Below are 16,611 nucleotides of genomic sequence, written 5' to 3'. Positions count from 1 at the left end.
CCTTGTGTCTGGACCCACAGCAGGAAAGTGCATGCTTCAGCGCTGTCTCCCTGGAACCATGTACTGCTGACTTCTACTCTCTGGGAATGTTGGTAAACCCCAGGGTGCTTTGTTTTGCTTTTGTAAGACAGTGGCTGGCTGTGTATCCCAGGCTGCTTTTAAACCAGGTAGCCTAGGCCGGTCTCCAACCCATGATCCTCTGGCCTTAGCCTCCTGAATGATGGCATTACAGGCATGTGCATTCACACCTGGCTTCCCTAAGACACTTGGAACAGCCAGCACCTGCTCATCTTGCAGGTGCAAACTAAGTCTAAATATCTGCATTTGGGGGGTGACTTCCTTTGGGGCATTGTCCTTGCCATCCCTCTATGAGATGCACCGCCCCCCCCTTCAACATGGCTAGTTTTCTCCTCAGGTCTCCACCCTGCTCCACCAACCTCCATGACCATTTGTAGTTCTTCAGCTACTTTGGGGATCAGGATTGTAGCTCTTGTGACATTTAGATGTTGTTCTTTCTTGCATTAATCATGTGAAGGGAGGGGGATACCAACCCCACAGCCCCTGGGTCAGACCAACTTCCTGAAGGTCGTAACCATAGCCTCCAGCTCAGGCCTGTCAACATCTGGCACTTCCCCTAATGGGTGGGTGGGTGCTCCACACCAGCAAGTCATAAGAAGCCTTTGGTGCCCAGTGTGAGGGGCTGTGAGTACGAGATACCAGGTTCATCCTACAGTTCAAGGCCTCTCACCAATAAAAACCTGGTCTCCCTTGGGCAGGACAGCCACAGACCCACCCACTTCCTTTTGTGTGGCCCCTCTGCCAGTCTGAGAGGAGTGTGTTAGCGTGACGTCCTAAGGGATGAGGGAGTAAGGGCAAGTTGGCTGGGACACACAGGCTTGTGCAGGAAAAGATCCCCAGGGGCCACCTGCTCTGCACTGCCCTACCCTGAAGTTGAGGTGATACTGCATCCTTGCTTCCTGAAGCTGGGCCTTGGACCCCTGAGAGCCTCTGTAGACACTATCCTCAGGCCCAGCTGAGACGCCAGCTCTTGCACACAATCCTCCTACTGGCTGTGGGAGAAAACAAGCTCCCCAAGATTTGTACTGAATAAGGAGGACATGTCTTGTTACATTGTTCCGGTGGAGGCGGCCTGGTGAAAATGGCTGTGTGTTCTGCCATGTGCAGACCTTCCTGGCAGGCTGGCTGGAGGTGTGTCACCTTGAAAGCCTGCAGGCCAGTGCTGACGAGAGCTGAGATTCTGGCTGCTATCCCTGTGTGGGGTGGTTGCATAACCTTGCATGTATGGAGCTTCTTCCCAACGTGCACAGGGGCTTGCATGCTTGCGCGCGCGCGCGCGCGCGCGCGCACACACACACACACACACACACACACACACACACACACACACACAGAGCACACTTTCGTTGTACTCTGCTGTCATGGTGTTCTGGATCCCTGGTTCTCAGAGAGCCTGAGTGTAAGGAGGAGAACCTGTGAAGGACAGCTCAGGTGTCGGGTGGAACTCTGAGCTCCCCCAGCCCTTCTCTGTAAGACCGCCAGGCCAGGAAGCCAAGACAGCTGCCAACCCCCGTCAAACTTTGTCTTTTCTCCAAGATAAACCCGTACAAATGCCATCTGTGGTTTATTAAATAATTTGGACATGGCAGGAAACAAGGTTAACAAACATGAGATAGTATAGAAAAAAATAACTTGTCAAAACCGTCCAAACTATCGTGCTCTGTGGTGCAGGGCCAGGCTGGTAGCGGCCCCGTTGGTGAAGCGCCCAGTTCGTCAGCCCAGCACATTTCCGTCGGAGGGTCGTGGTCACAGGCTGCTGGGGTGGAGAGTGGGAGCTATTCCACATCGACAACCAGGGGCGTCATGTAGTCGGAGTGCTTGATGCCAAAGGTGACGATGGGGGCACAAGGCTTGTTCATGGTCACCTAGGAGGAGCAGGAGGACTGTGAGGAGCATTCTCGGCTTGGGGCTGGAGTGAGGGGCTCAGTCCCTCCTGAACTTGGGGCCAAGGTTGCCAAGTGTGAAGGCCATGCTGTGCTCAGGAACCTTAACTGTCACTGGGGACAGTGGGCTAGCCTCTGGGGATGAGGCTAGAACCCAGGTTTCCTGTAACTGAAAGGTGACCATCAGGGCCACTGATGGAAATGCACAAGATCCTAAGGGTGCATGCATGGTCCTCACTCACCCTTGCAGGGTGCAGGCCCTCCCTACACATCCTGAATCCTTTCCCTTGACCCCTATCTGACCCCTCTAGTTCCTGGACCTTCTCAGGACTGTGAGCTCCTGGCCCTGGCTTCAGGGTCTTATCCCCTGGGGGCTCCACCCGGGCAGCCATGGTGTACTGTGGAGCCTTGAACTTGGTCACTTGAACATCAGTCTGACGGTACGCTGCAGGGCCTGGAGTCTGGAAGATGAGAGGGCTCAGTCAGGCTTGGCTTTCCCAGGGCATGTGGCCCCAGAGGGTAGGGTTAGGTGTGGGACCTTGATTCACCAAAGACACTCTTAAGCTGTCTGCCAGCCATGGGAACAGCACCCCATTGTTTATGGGGTGGGGTGTTACTATCAATCTCAGCCTCACTGAGATTGGCAGTGGCATTCCCAATGTGCTAATCTTGTGCCCACTCCTCTGGGGTTATATGCAGGCCCCTTTTTCATGTTGGGCCACTATCCTCTTGGTCTTGGGGGCAGAGGTCAGGGGCTAGTGAGGTCAACAAACTCCTGTAGTGCTACTAAGGTTGTGTGTCTACTCCAGGGCCTTTGCACCAGCTGTTAATACAGGTAGACATTTCCTTCCCTAAGTAGCTCAAGGCCCCCCCACTTCCCCGTTCTTCCTTGTTTCCATGTCCTCTATCTAAAATTAGTGTTTGCCCTCCAGGCAGTACCCCACAAACACCTTAGCTTGTTCTCAGTACCATCCCATCACCCACGTTGGTCTTCTGGCCCCTCCCCACCACTGAATGTAGCCCAAGCATGTGGCAGGCACCCAGAGGTGGAGAGGATGCAGGAGCTTCCACAGGGCAGTAGTCGTCTGGGGATTCGTGGGTCTTGGGGGAGAGGATCAGACAGGTCATTGGGGCCAGGCTTTGTACCCAGCTGGGGTGACCCTTGCCTTGTGCAGGTCGTCGCTGAAGCTGCCCAGCTTGCTGCGGCCCTTGATGGAGAAGGAGGGCTGGGAGACCTTGCCCACCGTGTGCGGCCCCATCACCATAGGCAACATGTACGCAGCAGGGCCTGTGGGTAATGAGGGAGCCTCAGGCTGGGACAGACCCATTACCTCTTATCTGGGATACCCTCTACCTTTTGGAATCCTAGGTTGGGCAACCCCCTCCTCCACCCCATGCTGGAACCCCAGCTCCACCCCACCAGTTGGCTGGGATGCAGCAGACCACCCCATGCTGGAACCCCAGCTCCACCCCACCAGTTGGCTGGCACACAGCAGACCTGGAGTGCTGTCCACCCGGAAGGTCTTGGTCCGGGCAGAAATGGAATGACTGGGTGCTGAGTCGAACACATGCCTGGTAGATTTCTCTGGAAAGTAATCGCCTGGAGAGGAGGGAGGGGTGTGCAGGAACAACAAGCATCTGGGGTTCCCCACCCCACCCCCAACACCTGGGTGCCTACGAAGGATGTCCCAACAGTTAAGACACAGGGCCCCTGGGCCCCAACATTGTGGTTGAACAGATTTGGTCAGGGATGTCCACAGTAGAAACACTGGCGTCAGGGCTGTTTTCAAGCACTGGTGTGGGCCTCGTCCCTGGACTCCAGGCACAGTAGGACTGGTAGGTTTCAGGCTCTGCTGTTCAGGCCTGACGTTGTCCCCAGGAGCAGGAGAAATGAGGCTATCTGGCCTTCACATATCAGAGCATGCATATTAGGGCCTGGAGCAGAAGACAGGGGTCACTCACCCGGGCCAGGGGTCAGCGTGGTCTTGGTACGGTAGCGCCCCAGGATGGAGTAGGCAGGGCCAAGGTCCTTGCCAGTCCTCAGTATCTTGGGGTTCACACTGTAGCGGGGCCCTGGGGAGCAATTCTCCGCCAAGAGCATGGGGGCCCCACGGAAGCTGTAGGCTGGTGCTCGAAGTTTGGTGGGTGTGTGCTTCACAAAGCCTGTGGGCACAGGGGCTCAGGGCTGCTGGAGCCGGACATCCTTCTCTCCACTGGGAGTCAAGGACTGAGCCCAGACCCATCCCAGGCCACACCATTCCTGCCTCCTTCCCCTCGTCCCCACCAAGCCCCAGGCCCTTAGACAATCTTACCCGTGGTGGGTGGAATCAGGTACTTGGGTCCAGGACTGCTGTAGAGGGCCATGATGGGCCCCCTGGGGCGATGGGGCCTCCAGGCACCCACCCATACCTCCTCTGCCATGGTTGGCTCTGTCCATGGACAAGAGGGTGACCAGGTGCTGGGATGCCCTGTCCCATCTCATTCCTGGCCCTCGTGTCCCATTCCTGGCCCTGCTAATACTGCACCTTGCAGACCCAGTCCTTGCCCCATGGAGACATGGGGGGCTCTAGCGTTTACAAGCAGAGGGAGCTCCCCATTCAGTGTGGTGAGCTCACCCCTACCCAGCTCCAAGATAGGGGTGGGTGTTATGCCTTCAGGATAGGCCTAGAGGAGCTGCCCACATTGGCCCTGCACTGACTATTCTCTTGGTTCTGGGGGAGCATGGGCTGGTCAGAGAACCCTGGGTGCATCTTTGCAAAGAGCTGGATGGCAAGGGTTGAGAACTTCTTGGCTGAGCTGTGTCATGGGCGAGAGGGGAGCAATCGGGAGGCCTCACCTCCTCCGTGCAGGAATGGGCTTAGAGCAGCTTGGGACCCGGCCTCCTCACCGGTGGCCTGTCCCCCTGGCGTCTGTGCCAGGCAGTTCCCTAAAAAGGAGCATGGAGAGAAAGCTTCTCTCTTTCCCCCAGTTTTGAGAATTGGGGAGGGGTCCCTGCCCCTGAGCTCTAGAATGTGGCTTTGTCCCACAAGGAATTCTACATCACAATGTGTGTGATGCAGACAATGGCCTCTGCACAAGACCTCTCATCAGAGCTTATTACCCTTTCCAGAGACCCTGTCTTCAGGGAACCACCACCCTCTCCAGGGACCTCCCCTCTTGGGTGTACCTACATCTCCTATCAGGACCCCTATCAGGGGTCTCCTATCAGGGACCACATGCCTATCCAGGAGCCCTCACCTCTTTAGGGACTCCTGTCTCTCCAAGGAGCCCTTACCCTCTCTAGAGAACACCCTCTTGCAGAGACACCTCCCACCTCTCCAGGGACCCCCTTACTTTCCAGGTTCTTTAACTCTTTGTAGTGGCTGGGACAGATGTAGTGAGGGTGAGGTTGCAGGTTTTTCCTGAGCTTTGGTCCACTAGTGATTTGGGGAAACTGGGAGACAGGTAGGCTCTGGCTGTTGGACGTCTGGGAGTACAGGGTTGGGCTGGAGACTGTGGTGGGCTTCCCTAGCGAGGCTGCTTTCTCCCTGCACCTCCTCAGACCCTGCCGTCCTTTCAGCTTCCCAGCTGGCAAAGCCTACCTCTCAGGGCCCTGGGTGTCCTTGGAAGCCATCAGGGCTTCCCTTCTTGACCTCACTAAGGCTCCTCGCTAAGGTTCTGGCTCAGGTTGGGGCTCTCTTTCCTGGGGTGCTTTGGAGAAGAGAGATTGTTTTCAAAGCTTCCAGTGCCTATGTGTCAGCTGGCTGCACCAGTGACTGATTTTTTTTTATGCATAGCCCCTGTGAGGAACCCCCAGTCCCATAGAGCCCTCAGCCTAACCCAGCCCTGCCTTTCTGGGTTAGGCTCCTCCATCTTGCCACTGTAGACCCCATCCATCCTCATGTTTCACGTGGTGTCCTGAGGCTGCACTCTCACATTGCTTCTGGAAAGTGACCCCACATAGGAGTCTGTGTCTTTGGTGTATCCCTCAGTGTGCCCTTGACAGGACTTTTTTTTTGTGGATCCCTGTGTTGCAGGGAGAGAGAGGAGCCAGTGCCTGGGCTGCAGGAGGCTTTATTGATTTAACAGTTCGAGGGTGAATTTACTCGTGAGGAAGCAGTGGTCTTGGCTCATCCATGGCTGCTTGTGTGGCTGGTCCTGTCGCTCATGGAAGTCAAGCCATGTCTCAGGCCTGCTTATGCGTCCTCTTTATCATCTAGCACTTGCACCTGAAAGGGAAATGTATGGGGATCAGGAGGGCAGGTAACCAGCAGCCAGAGCCACCAGGGCCAGAGGCAGACAGGTCTATGCATACCATCGGAGCAGACAGGTTCTGCACATGGTGGTCCACCCCTCCTATCACCTTGGGGAGTTGTGTGCATGTGCACTGCCTTTGTGGGACATAGTCCGTGGGGGAAGCAGGACTAAGGTATTCTGGAGGCTTCTCTGTGAGGTCCCCATCTCAGCTTGCTGATGTAGGTCTGCCCGGGGGTGGGGGTGGGGGTGGGGGAGTAGATTGGTGATCAGGTGCCATGCATGGGGGGTCTTGGAAGAACTGCAGACATTTGGGGATGGGAACCCCAGCCCAATTACCAGCAGCTTGACCAGTTGCTCCTTATGCACAGGCTGCAGGCCATCAATGCAGGACTTGAGCTCTCCCAGTGCTGACTTGGCCATGTCATTGACATTGTACTTGCCCAGGGGTCCTTCATAGAGCTCTTCTGTGGTTCCCACCAGCAGCGTTTGCAGGAATTCCATGAAAAACTCATTGTCATCATCTGCTGCGGTCAGCCCTGTTTTGCAAGGGAGATATAATGCCATGGGAGAGACTTGATCTCCTTCCCTGTCCCACATCTTCCTATCACTCCCAGGACAGCCACCTGCAGATCCCTTCCCCCTTACCACTAGTGGGAGCTGCTGTGGTGTCCCCTCTGAGTTACTGACCTCACCAGGGAAGAAAAGCCATGCCCCGATATAGGGGCATTTCTTCTCCTAGGCTAGCTGGATTCAGGGGGGTCTGGTCAAGTTGGGTTGAGCCAGGGTGGGTGGCAGTGTCCTCGGTGGTTGGTGTTAGGTCAGGGTGGGTTGGGCTGGGACTGGAGTCAACAGATTCCCTGTACTTTGGGGATGGGGGTCTGTGATTTAGGTAGGCACTGTCTACCCGATCCCAGGATTTTGGCCTCTTGGGGCCCCCTCATCTCCTGAAAGTGGCAGCAGAAGTAAGGCCCAGACTTACCACAGATGCAGAGCAGGGTCAGCGCCACCAGCAGAAGAGTGCTGCTCCCCTTCATGGCGACAGTCTCAAGAACTGCTTGGGGGACACCAGGCTTTTATGCTTTAGCAGGTGGCACCTTGCCCAGGGGCGGGCCATACCTATCAGGACCTGGCAGACCAACTGAGCCAGGCATGTCACTGTGCTCCACCAGGTGCCAAGAAGTGCCAGACTTGAGTGGATCATAAGGGGGCTGTTGGCAGACAAGTCGGGGTAAGTGGAATAAATCCCACTCAGGGTGAACCAAGTGTCAGCTAGTTAACGGAGAGAGTGCCAAAGGCCGTGGGTGGCCTCCAGGATGCAGTGACAGGTTCTGGGACGGGTCCAGATCTTTCTTTGGGGTTGGGATCCCCACCTCTGCTTAATGAGCTCCCTGGTCCTAGTCTGCACTTGGAGAGGGGTAGGCTGAGGCCACCCTACAACTACAGGCAGGAGAGGAGCCTGGGCACATGAGGTCCGAGGGGTGGGGGCTTCCTAGGTTGGGGGTGGGGGGCCCGGGGCCACAGGAGGTCTGCAGGTGGAGGCAGTGTCCAGGGGAGGTAGGGTGGCGGGAGGAGCTGCAGTTGGGCGTGTCCTGCCTCTCTCCTATCCTCTGCTGCCACCTGGTGGCTTGATGGTCTCTCCTACACAGTGCTGGTTGCAGACCCTGCTCAGACACAGAATTCTCCCTCCGCCCACTGTCAGAAGGAGCCCTGTTATCCCATGTCTGAGCAGGGTATCATGGTGTCCCTCATTACCCCACCCTTCACTTGCTTATCCTTAGCCTTGTGTAGTGTATGCTTTGCCTGACATAACCCCCAGAGCATTACTTTATGCCCCTCAAGCACTGTCCCAATGCCAGTAGTTCTTGCCTTCTTAGACTCCTGTTTATAACGAATATTTGCTAACCTCCTTTGCTGGTATGAAATTAATCTACAGCGATGGAACCTACTTATGTGCATAAGTCTAAAAATGTGGGAGTGAGCTCCTCCCCTCACGCACACCCCCCATACCCAGGTCCACTACAATTGTTCTGGATGTTCATTCAGCCCATGAACCTGAACTTGCAGACATGGCGAACCAGATGATCAGCTGCAAGGCTGCACAGAGGAGACAGAAGCAGTACCTCCAGAGGCTTATGAAGTTCAAATTAAGATCATTGCCATTGCTGTTTGCATAGATGCCTATACCCCGAGTGATACCTATACCCTGAGTGGAGCTGATCCTAAGGGGTGTTTCCTGGTGATCTTGGGACAGGAAGGTGCTGGTATTGTGGAGAGCGTTGGTGAAGGGGTTACTAAGCTGAAAGCAGGTGATACTGTCATCCTGATTTACATCCTACAACATGGAGAATGTAAATTTTGTCTGAATCCTAAAACAAACCTTTGCCAGAAGACAAGAGTCATTCAGGAGAAAGGATTAATGCCAGGGGGTACTAGCATATTTACCCGCAAAGTAAAGTCTATTTTTCTTTTTTTTAAAATTCTATTTCCACAGCTTTTTTTTTTTTTTTTTTTTTTAAGCTCATTTATTTATTATGGATACAGTGTTTTGCTTGCATGTATCCCTGCATGCCAGTAGAGGGCACCAGATCTCATTACAGATGGTTATGAGCTGCCATGTGGTTGCTGGGAATTGAACTCAGGACCTCTGGAAGAGCAGCTTTTAACCGCTGAGCCATCTCTCTAGCCTGGAAAGTCTATTTTTCATTTCATGGGAACCAGCACATTTTCCAAGTACACCGTTGTGACTGGCATCTCTGTTGCTAAAATTGATCCTTCACTGCCTTTGGATAGAATCTGCCTTCTTGGCTGTAGCATTTCAACTGGTTATGGTGCTGCTGTGAACACGGCCGAGGTGCAACCTGCTTCTACTGTGCGGTCTTTGGTATGGGAGGCGTTGGATTGGCAGTGATCATGGGCTGTAAAGTGGCTAGTGCATCCTGGATCATGGTATTGACATCAATAAAGATGAGTTTGCAAAGGCCGAGGAATTTGGAGCCTTTGAGTGAATAAACCCATTCAGGAAGTACTCACTGAGATGACAGACGGGCGATGCTGACAAGATACTTGAGGTACTGGCAAGATGAAGGTCATGAGAGTGGCCCGTGAGGGGCCCACAGAGGCTGGGGAGTCAGTGTGGTGTTTAACATAGCGGCTTCAGGTGAGGAAATCACCACTCGTCATTCCAGCTGGTGCCAGGACACATGTGGGAAGGCACTGCCTTTGGAGGACAGAGAAGTGTGGAGTGTCCCAAAGCTGGTGTCTGAATATATGTCCAAAAAGAGAAACGTTGACTTCGTGACTGGAAATGAGTCCTTCGACCAAATTGACAAAGCCTTTGACCTGAGGCACTGGGCGGGGTGTGTGTGTGGGGGGGAGCATTTGAACTCTTCTAAAGATATAAATTGAGACAAGAACACTGTCCATCCCATACTTTTTCCTGTGATCAGATAGGAACAGACTGACAGAAGATTTACAAGCTAACAGCCTTTTAGACTTCAGAAACTTCTAGAAGAAATGTGTGGAAGTAATTATGGCTCCAATCAAGGCAAATAGTCACAAGTCGGTTTTCTGAACTCTCCACATAAATAATTGCTGCTCGCTAAGGAATATTTTAACACGATAAAAGTACTTTTGGAAAAACAAATATGGGAGTGATTGTGCCATGCAGCCTCTGCCAGCGGAGTTACTGGGAGAGCTGACTGGGCTCTTGCCTTGCTGTGGAGCTCACTGGGGGTCATCTTTAAATTGTGGCTCTGAGAGCTGCGTAGATAGCTTAGTGAGGGAGCTGATGCCAATCTTGGCAACCCGAGTTTGACCCTCAGAACTCACATGATGGAAGAAGAGAACTGACTCCTGTAAGTAGCATTTCCAGGGGCTTGACCTGGACGTCTGTTTTGAGACACTCGCCCCGCCCCCCCAGATCTGACACACAACTGGCACTTTTAAAGACTCTCTGGCTCAGCCTCTGTCACTTTACATTGGCCTCGACTGGGGTTACAAGTGGAATAAGTGGTCCCTGGCCTCCCTTTGTGGTATCCGGTTTGCAGTTATTCCCCTCACATACCTTAGACCCTCAGCAGCACAGCTGGCTGACATCACCCTGCAGGCTAGCTTGCTTGGGCTGAACATTTGAGAGTCTCCCAGCTGCCTGGCCCTGTTGACTCCTCTTGTCTTACTGTAGGTGACAACATTGCCCTTATCAGTCACCTCATACCCTAAACACTTGTCCCTTGTCCTCTCCCCTCCTGTGGACTCGTCCTCTACCTCTTCCGGTACCACTTCAAGGTTGTTCTCTTGTCGTGGACACTGTTTTCAGAGGTAGTCCCTCTTCACATTCCATTTCATGCACCCTCTGACCATCTAGTCTCACTCCCTTGAGTACCTGAGCTCTGAAGTTGTTTGGGATCACACTTCCTGGCCCACATCATGTCCAGACACTTGTAATTTGTTATATCGCCATTACAGTGACTTCTTGGCCTGTGCCCCTCCCCTCTGGTAGTGTCTTGTGCTGGTTGGTTTTTTGTCAACTTCACCCAAACCTAGACATATCTGGGAAGAAGGAATCTCATTTGAAGAATTGTTCCTATCAGATTGGCCTATGGAAAAGCCTGTGGGGAATTTTCTTGATTAGTTATTGATTGGGGAAGAATCAGTAGTTCTCTGCGGGCTGTGCAATTCTTGGTTAAATGGTCCTGGGTGGTATATGAAAACAGGTTGAGTAGCCACGAGGAGCAAGCCAGTAAATAACATTTCTCCATGGCCTCTGCTTCAGTTCCTGCCTCCAGGTTCCTGCCCTGACTTGCCTCCATGACGGACTGTGATATGGAAGTGTAAGCCAAAGCTTTCCTTCCCATGTTGCTTCTGGTCACTGCGTTTTAGTCCAGCGACAGAAAGCTAACTAGAACATGTGCCTTCTGAAAAAGCCCCAACACAGGATGAATTCATACCACTGTGCAGAATGTGGCTAGGAAACTACCTTGTACCTCACAAGACCACAGCCTTGTCCTACGTGCCAACAGCTTCAGAGGACTGCTACAGTGCTGTGTTCTCACACCCTGGAGATGGCTCCTGCCATACTACCTCCTAGTCACAGTGCCTCGGCTCTTATTTCACAGACATGGAGTAATCGGAAACAACAACCCAAGCAAACAAAAACAAAACCCTGTAAACCAATCACCTGACCTACTACCCTGCCTTCATTAAAGATTCTACCGCTTCATGTTCACTCATGTCTCTGTATAGATCTCCAGCCAATTCTCTCATGGCTACATTTTTATCACTTCTCCCTGAGGCCTTTGCCACAGCTTTGTGCAATCTCAGCAACATTGGCTGTGCTGAGTCTCTATAATCAGCACAGGTTTTGCTTCCACACATCCACATTCAGGCAGAACCTAGGCTGGGTGTCCATCGGCTCCCTACCATCCACCCCTGCTCTTTTTGAGAGAATCTGGACTCTGTGAATTGGGTTTGTCTGTTGAGCACCAATGGATCCCAGGCAAGGCAGATAGATTTGGATGTAAGTTTAGTTTTTAGTTTTTATTATGTGTGTGCATGAGTGCATTTTTGTCAATGTCTCTGTGAGTGCATACACACACACACACACACACACACACACACACACACACACACACACACACCACAGACCATAAGAGGGTAGTTGATCCCTTGGAGCTGGAGTTACAGGTGGTTGTGAGCCACCTGATGTGGGTGTTAGGACCCAAATTCTGCTCCTCATGATTGAGCAGAAAATACTCTTACTACCGAGCAGTGTCTCCAACACCAGCTCTAAGTTTTTATGCTTGAATTTTCTTCTTTTTCTATTTTTTTTTTATTTTTTTGAGGGAGGGTTTCTCTGTGTAGCCCTGGCTCTCCTGGTCTTGCTTTGTAGACCAGGCTGGCCTCTAACTCACAGAGATCCGCCTGCCTCTGCTCCCTCTCCCAAGTGCTGGGATTAAAGATGTGTGCCACTATGCCCAGCTTTGAATCTTTGATTGAAAGTAAAAGCAAAGTGCTCCATATTGATCTGTGTTGTATCTGATTACAATTTTTGCAGGTGTACAAGTATGCTATATTTGTTAAATTATAGAATTCATTGTAGCAATCTGCACAAAGTCTGATGACTTTTCTAACATTTATTTGTGTCCTCTGACTTTATCTGCCTGAATGAAACAATGTTGCATTGAAAACTCTTGTGGAAGTTTTTTTTTTGTTTGTTTAGGGACAGGATCTCTCTAGGTAGTCATAGCTGTCCTAGAAGCTTGCTATGCAGGTGATCTGGTCTCAAACTCATAGAGATCCTCCTACCTCTGCCTCCTGGGTGCTAGGATTAAAGGCATGCACCACCATACCCAGTGTCTTATGGAAATTTTAACACCTTTAAAATACTGAGGATATGAACCAAGTAAGTTGCTCTTAATAAGCTGGGAGGAAACTGGCTTTGTTCACAGGAACACTCCCTCTACAGTTGCCTGGTCATCTTGTAGAATGCTGTCCTCTGAGCATCAGAGTCATCATCACCTTCGTGGGAAGCAGCTATGACTGCTCATGAGTGATCCTCCAGGTTGGTCCTGTTGGCATTCCCTCCTAGAAGGAGGGGGGCGAGGGTCCTCAATCCCTCACCCGAGGTCTCAGCTACTCCTTCCCGTACTTCCCTGCAGCCTTATGTAACTGTCCCAATTACATGTGGTCTTGTAGTCTAGAATATACAGAAAGCAGGTTAACCGAATGGGCAACTCCATCTATTCAGCTGTAGGGAAGTCAGGGTCCATGCTGGGCAGTGCCCTGTTGGTGAAACAGCTGTTTGAGTCACCCACACTCCGGTAAGTAACTCCTTGCCCATGCTCTGTACGTAGGCCCGGTACACTCACTGGTTTGCCAAGTTGAGCAAGGGTGGAATCGGACTTTGGTCTGTCGTTGGCACCCTCCTTGGGTGCGTAGGTGTAGGAAAAGTTCATGTAACAAGTCCTAACAGAACTTCTCTGGTAGCCAGCGCAGCTAAAAGTCCACTGGCAGTTGTTTAAAGCTAGCTTTCAGATTATTGTAACGCTTCATCTCTGATGCAAGTCATTGCTTTCTGTGCCAGCCGCAGTTCTGGTACATTATGGGCCACAGTTCTAACCAGCTGGTGCCACACTCGTAACAGTGCACTGACTTAGAGCTCAAGAGTCCCTCCACGGCGGCTGTGCCACCAGAGAACACAACACAAGGCTAAGCTGCAAACTACATCTTTTAGGAATGGAATTCTGCTGAGGTTCATACATCCCAGAGCCACTAGTTTCAGTGGCAATGAAGCTGAAAGCGAATTTATTTCCAGTCAACATTACAGTCAGCTAATATACATGATAGGACTGGGCATGCTATTAAGAACAGTATTATATTGCAGGGAAAGGCTGGCTAGTGTTCGGTGAGCAAGTGGTCTCAGTAGCCATGTTCTTGGTCTGTTGAGCTAAGGCTTCCCCCTACCCCTCCTGAGACAGGTTTTCTCTATAGAGCCCTGGCTGTCTTGGAACTTACTCTGTAGACCAGGCTGGTCTCAAACTTACAAATCCACCTGCCTCTGTCTCCTGAGTGCTGGGATTAAAGGCGTGTGCCACCACTCCCCAGCTAGCTGTGATGTTTTTACAGAAAGGTGCCTGAACTAGTTTCTGTGCTATGGGTTACCCAGTATTTAATACTTGGAGGCTTTAGCACAGGCTTCCATGGGTGTTTCAGCTATGTGTGTTGTTTGGTCTCAGCAATCTGAAATCCTACTTTATAGGAAGCTTGTAAAAGACACTTTATATGTAAAATACTGAAACTGCTTTGATAACGTTTTGGAGTAGATTTAACACAGACTTATTAAGGAAAGCTGAGAAAGTACTCCTTAGAGTCTGTGTGTGGGGTGTTTCCAAGGGAGGAATGCCTTCTTTACCAACTTGTAAACAGTGTCCTTTCTTCCAAAGAACTCCTTGGGACAAAGAATGCCACAGAAGGAAGTGGTAAGGAGCTGGAGTGCTTTCAGAACCCCATTTCTAAATAAATTATTGCACGGCACATCTGGGGACACCCTGGAAGATCTACAGTAAGGCTGTTCAGAGCAGATCTAGGCCAGTATTTTCCCAGTGTGGAAAGCTATCCAGCTGGTGGGAAGGGGATGCATTAAAAAAATAGTCACAGGTCAATGTATTAACTTAAAAAACCAATTTAATTTAATTATTTTTAATTGTGTGTGTGTGTGTGTGTGTGTGTGTGTGTGTAGCTATGTGTACATAAATGCTGGCCCCTGCAGCGGTCAGAGATGTTGGATCCCCCATCCTCCTGGCATTGAAGTTACAGTTGTGAGTCACCTGACATGAATGCTTGGAACCAAGCTACGGTCCTCTGCAAGCGGCTAAGTGGTTAAGAATACTCTTACCCCCTGGCCATCTCTCTAGCCCAAGATGATTAACTTTTGATGTCTGAGGTTAGGGCTTGGTGTTTTGAGTCTAGGGGTAGTGGTTGGTGTGGTGGTTGAATGAGAATGGCCCACACAGGCTCATATGTCTTAATGCTTTGTCCCTGGTTGGTGGAACTGTTTGGGAAGGATTAGGAGGTGTGGCCTTGTTGGAGGCAGTGTGTTACTGGGAGTGGGCTTTGAGGTTTCAGAAGCCCATGCCAGGCCCAGTCTCTCTCTCTGCCTTCAACTTTCAGGTAAGATGTGAGCTCCCAGCAACTGCTTCAGCACCATGCCTGTCTGCCTTCTGCCACACTCCCCACCAAGATGGTCGTGGACCGCCCCCTTCTGAAACTGTAAGCAATCCCCCAGTCAAATGCTTTCTTTTGCCCTGTGTGATGTCTCATCACAGCATTAGAAAAGTGACTAAGACAGTTGGGGTCAGGGGTTGCACTTGAGGCATGCTTTAACGGTTGAGGATGGGGTAGGGCTAGTTTTAAAGAAAGGATGTCGCAGTGAGGTGGCCCAGAGCATGGAAGAAGAGAGTAGAAGGCTAGAGGGACAGGTTAGAGCTTGGGGGCCAGGAAGCTATCGCAAGAGTGGGGGGCTTTGATCTGGGGTGAGTCTGGAGCCCTCTGAGACTCTGGAGGAGGAAGAATGCATGAGTCTACCTTTAGCTTTGAAGGGTCTTCCTGGGAGCTGGGTTAGGAAGACTTTCTCAACATGTTTGCCTCATGCTCGGGAGCCGTCAGCCTCAGCTGACGGGATTTACCTCGGTGACATGGGAGACTACGGTGAAGCATGAGGGTGCTGAGGGCTTGAGCTGGCTGGTTGGGCTGAGGAGGACAGAATGGTTGTTTTAAGATGAACTCAGTGATCAAGAGCTGCCATGTAACCTGAGACCTGCATATGGTGGGACAGAACCCGAAGGCTCTGAAAAATGAACAAAACATTTACTCCCAATTGAAATGTGTAATTGCTTATTAAAATAAACTTTTTAGAATTAAAAAAAATAAAAAGATCTGGACATGGGGGCTCACAACTTTCCCAGTACTCAGGAGGTAGAGGCAAGCAGATCTCTTTGAGTTCAAGGCCAGCCTGGTCTACAAAGTGAGTTCCAGAACAGCTAGGGCTATTACACAGAGAAACCCTGTCTCAAAAAACCAAAACCAAACAAAACAAAAAAGCACAAACAAAAACACAACTCCCCCAATTTTTTTTTAAAAATGGGCTAGAGAGTGAACTTAGTAGCTAAGAGCACTTGTTGCTCTTGCAGAAGACCTGGGTTCGATTCCCAGAACAGACATAGCAGCAACCATCTGTAACTCCAGTCCCAGGGATCTGACACCTCTTCTGACCTCCTTGGGCACCAGGCACACCATGTGGTTCACATACATGTAAGCAAAACACCGATAGACATAAAATGATAAAATAAATAAAACGTAAAACAAATTAAAAATAAAAATCCAAAAATAATAAACATAAAAATTGAAATTAAGTTTATTCAGCAACAATGATACATTTTAGAATTATAACATCTAAGGGGCTGGAGAGACTGCCCAGTGTTTAAGAGCAGAGGTTGCTCTTGCAGAGGACCGAGGTTTGATTCCCAGAACCTACATGGCAGCTCACAACCATCCATAACTCAAGTTCCAAGGGATGCAATGCCCTCTTCTGGCTTTTGTGGGTCCCAGGGACACCTGTGGCAGACAGACACAACAGCTAACCACCCATACACATTAAATTAAAAACTTTAAAGAATTATACAAAGAAAAGAAAGCAAGTTCCTCAGTGTTAAATCTTTGGGAAAAAAATCGCGGAGGACTAGGGAGATGGGTCCGTGGGTAAGGCACTTGCTATGTGAGCGTGAAGGCCTGGGTTTGTACTTCCATCGCTCACGCAAAAGCTGGACAAGGCCCTGTCTGTGACTGCAGTGTGGGGAGATAGAGACAGGCAGATCCTGGGGACTCCCTTGCCAACAGCCTAACCAAAATGGCAAGTCCC

At 51.0% G+C, this 16,611-nt stretch overlaps 2 protein-coding genes and 1 pseudogene across 2 annotated transcripts; 1 reads left to right on the top strand and 2 right to left on the bottom strand.

Annotated features, from left to right (window-relative positions):
- Nucleotides 1-1,629: 1,629 nt before the first annotated feature.
- Cimap1a (ciliary microtubule associated protein 1A) lies at nt 1,630-4,930 on the bottom strand. The gene is made up of 7 exons (XM_006977183.4): nt 4,798-4,930; nt 4,274-4,390; nt 3,924-4,124; nt 3,460-3,561; nt 3,128-3,249; nt 2,282-2,422; nt 1,630-1,943 (listed from the first exon to the last, which is right to left on the bottom strand). The coding sequence occupies exons 2-7, from the start codon at nt 4,380-4,382 to the stop codon at nt 1,854-1,856; spliced, it is 765 nt and encodes a 254-aa protein (XP_006977245.1). The 5' UTR covers nt 4,383-4,390; nt 4,798-4,930; the 3' UTR covers nt 1,630-1,853.
- A 1,073-nt stretch (nt 4,931-6,003) lies between these two features.
- On the bottom strand, nt 6,004-7,331 carry Scgb1c1 (secretoglobin family 1C member 1). Its single transcript, XM_006977182.4, has 3 exons — nt 7,177-7,331; nt 6,534-6,733; nt 6,004-6,169 (listed from the first exon to the last, which is right to left on the bottom strand). Exons 1-3 carry the CDS (start codon nt 7,229-7,231, stop codon nt 6,137-6,139), a joined length of 288 nt encoding a protein of 95 aa, XP_006977244.2. The 5' UTR covers nt 7,232-7,331; the 3' UTR covers nt 6,004-6,136.
- An 832-nt stretch (nt 7,332-8,163) lies between these two features.
- LOC102918156 (alcohol dehydrogenase class-3 pseudogene) lies at nt 8,164-9,749 on the top strand (annotated as a pseudogene).
- The last annotated feature ends 6,862 nt before the right edge of the window (nt 9,750-16,611 follow it).

Source organism: Peromyscus maniculatus, chromosome 1 (genome assembly GCF_049852395.1).
Source record: "Peromyscus maniculatus bairdii isolate BWxNUB_F1_BW_parent chromosome 1, HU_Pman_BW_mat_3.1, whole genome shotgun sequence".
In the NCBI taxonomy this organism is placed as follows: Eukaryota; Metazoa; Chordata; class Mammalia; order Rodentia; family Cricetidae; genus Peromyscus; species Peromyscus maniculatus.
The sequence above is the reverse complement of the archived record's forward strand: the minus strand, read 5'-3'. Positions and strand labels throughout refer to the sequence as shown.

What these genes read in the sequence shown, in the direction of transcription:
- Cimap1a (XM_006977183.4), bottom strand. Translation starts at nt 4,382, where the DNA reads ATGGCAGAGGAGGTATGGGTGGGTGCCTGGAGGCCCCATCGCCCCAGG. An exon ending in TCAGCGACGACCTGCACAAG is followed by an intron (nt 2,423 to 3,127) that starts GCAAGGGTCACC and finishes CTCATCTTCCAG; the next exon opens with ACTCCAGGCCCTGCAGCGTA. An exon ending in GAGCTCACAGTCCTGAGAAG is followed by an intron (nt 1,944 to 2,281) that starts GTCCAGGAACTA and finishes TGCTCCTCCTAG; the next exon opens with GTGACCATGAACAAGCCTTG.
- Scgb1c1 (XM_006977182.4), bottom strand. Translation starts at nt 7,231, where the DNA reads ATGAAGGGGAGCAGCACTCTTCTGCTGGTGGCGCTGACCCTGCTCTGC. An exon ending in GACCCTGCTCTGCATCTGTG is followed by an intron (nt 6,734 to 7,176) that starts GTAAGTCTGGGC and finishes CTTGCAAAACAG; the next exon opens with GGCTGACCGCAGCAGATGAT. An exon ending in AGCAACTGGTCAAGCTGCTG is followed by an intron (nt 6,170 to 6,533) that starts GTAATTGGGCTG and finishes TTTCCCTTTCAG; the next exon opens with GTGCAAGTGCTAGATGATAA.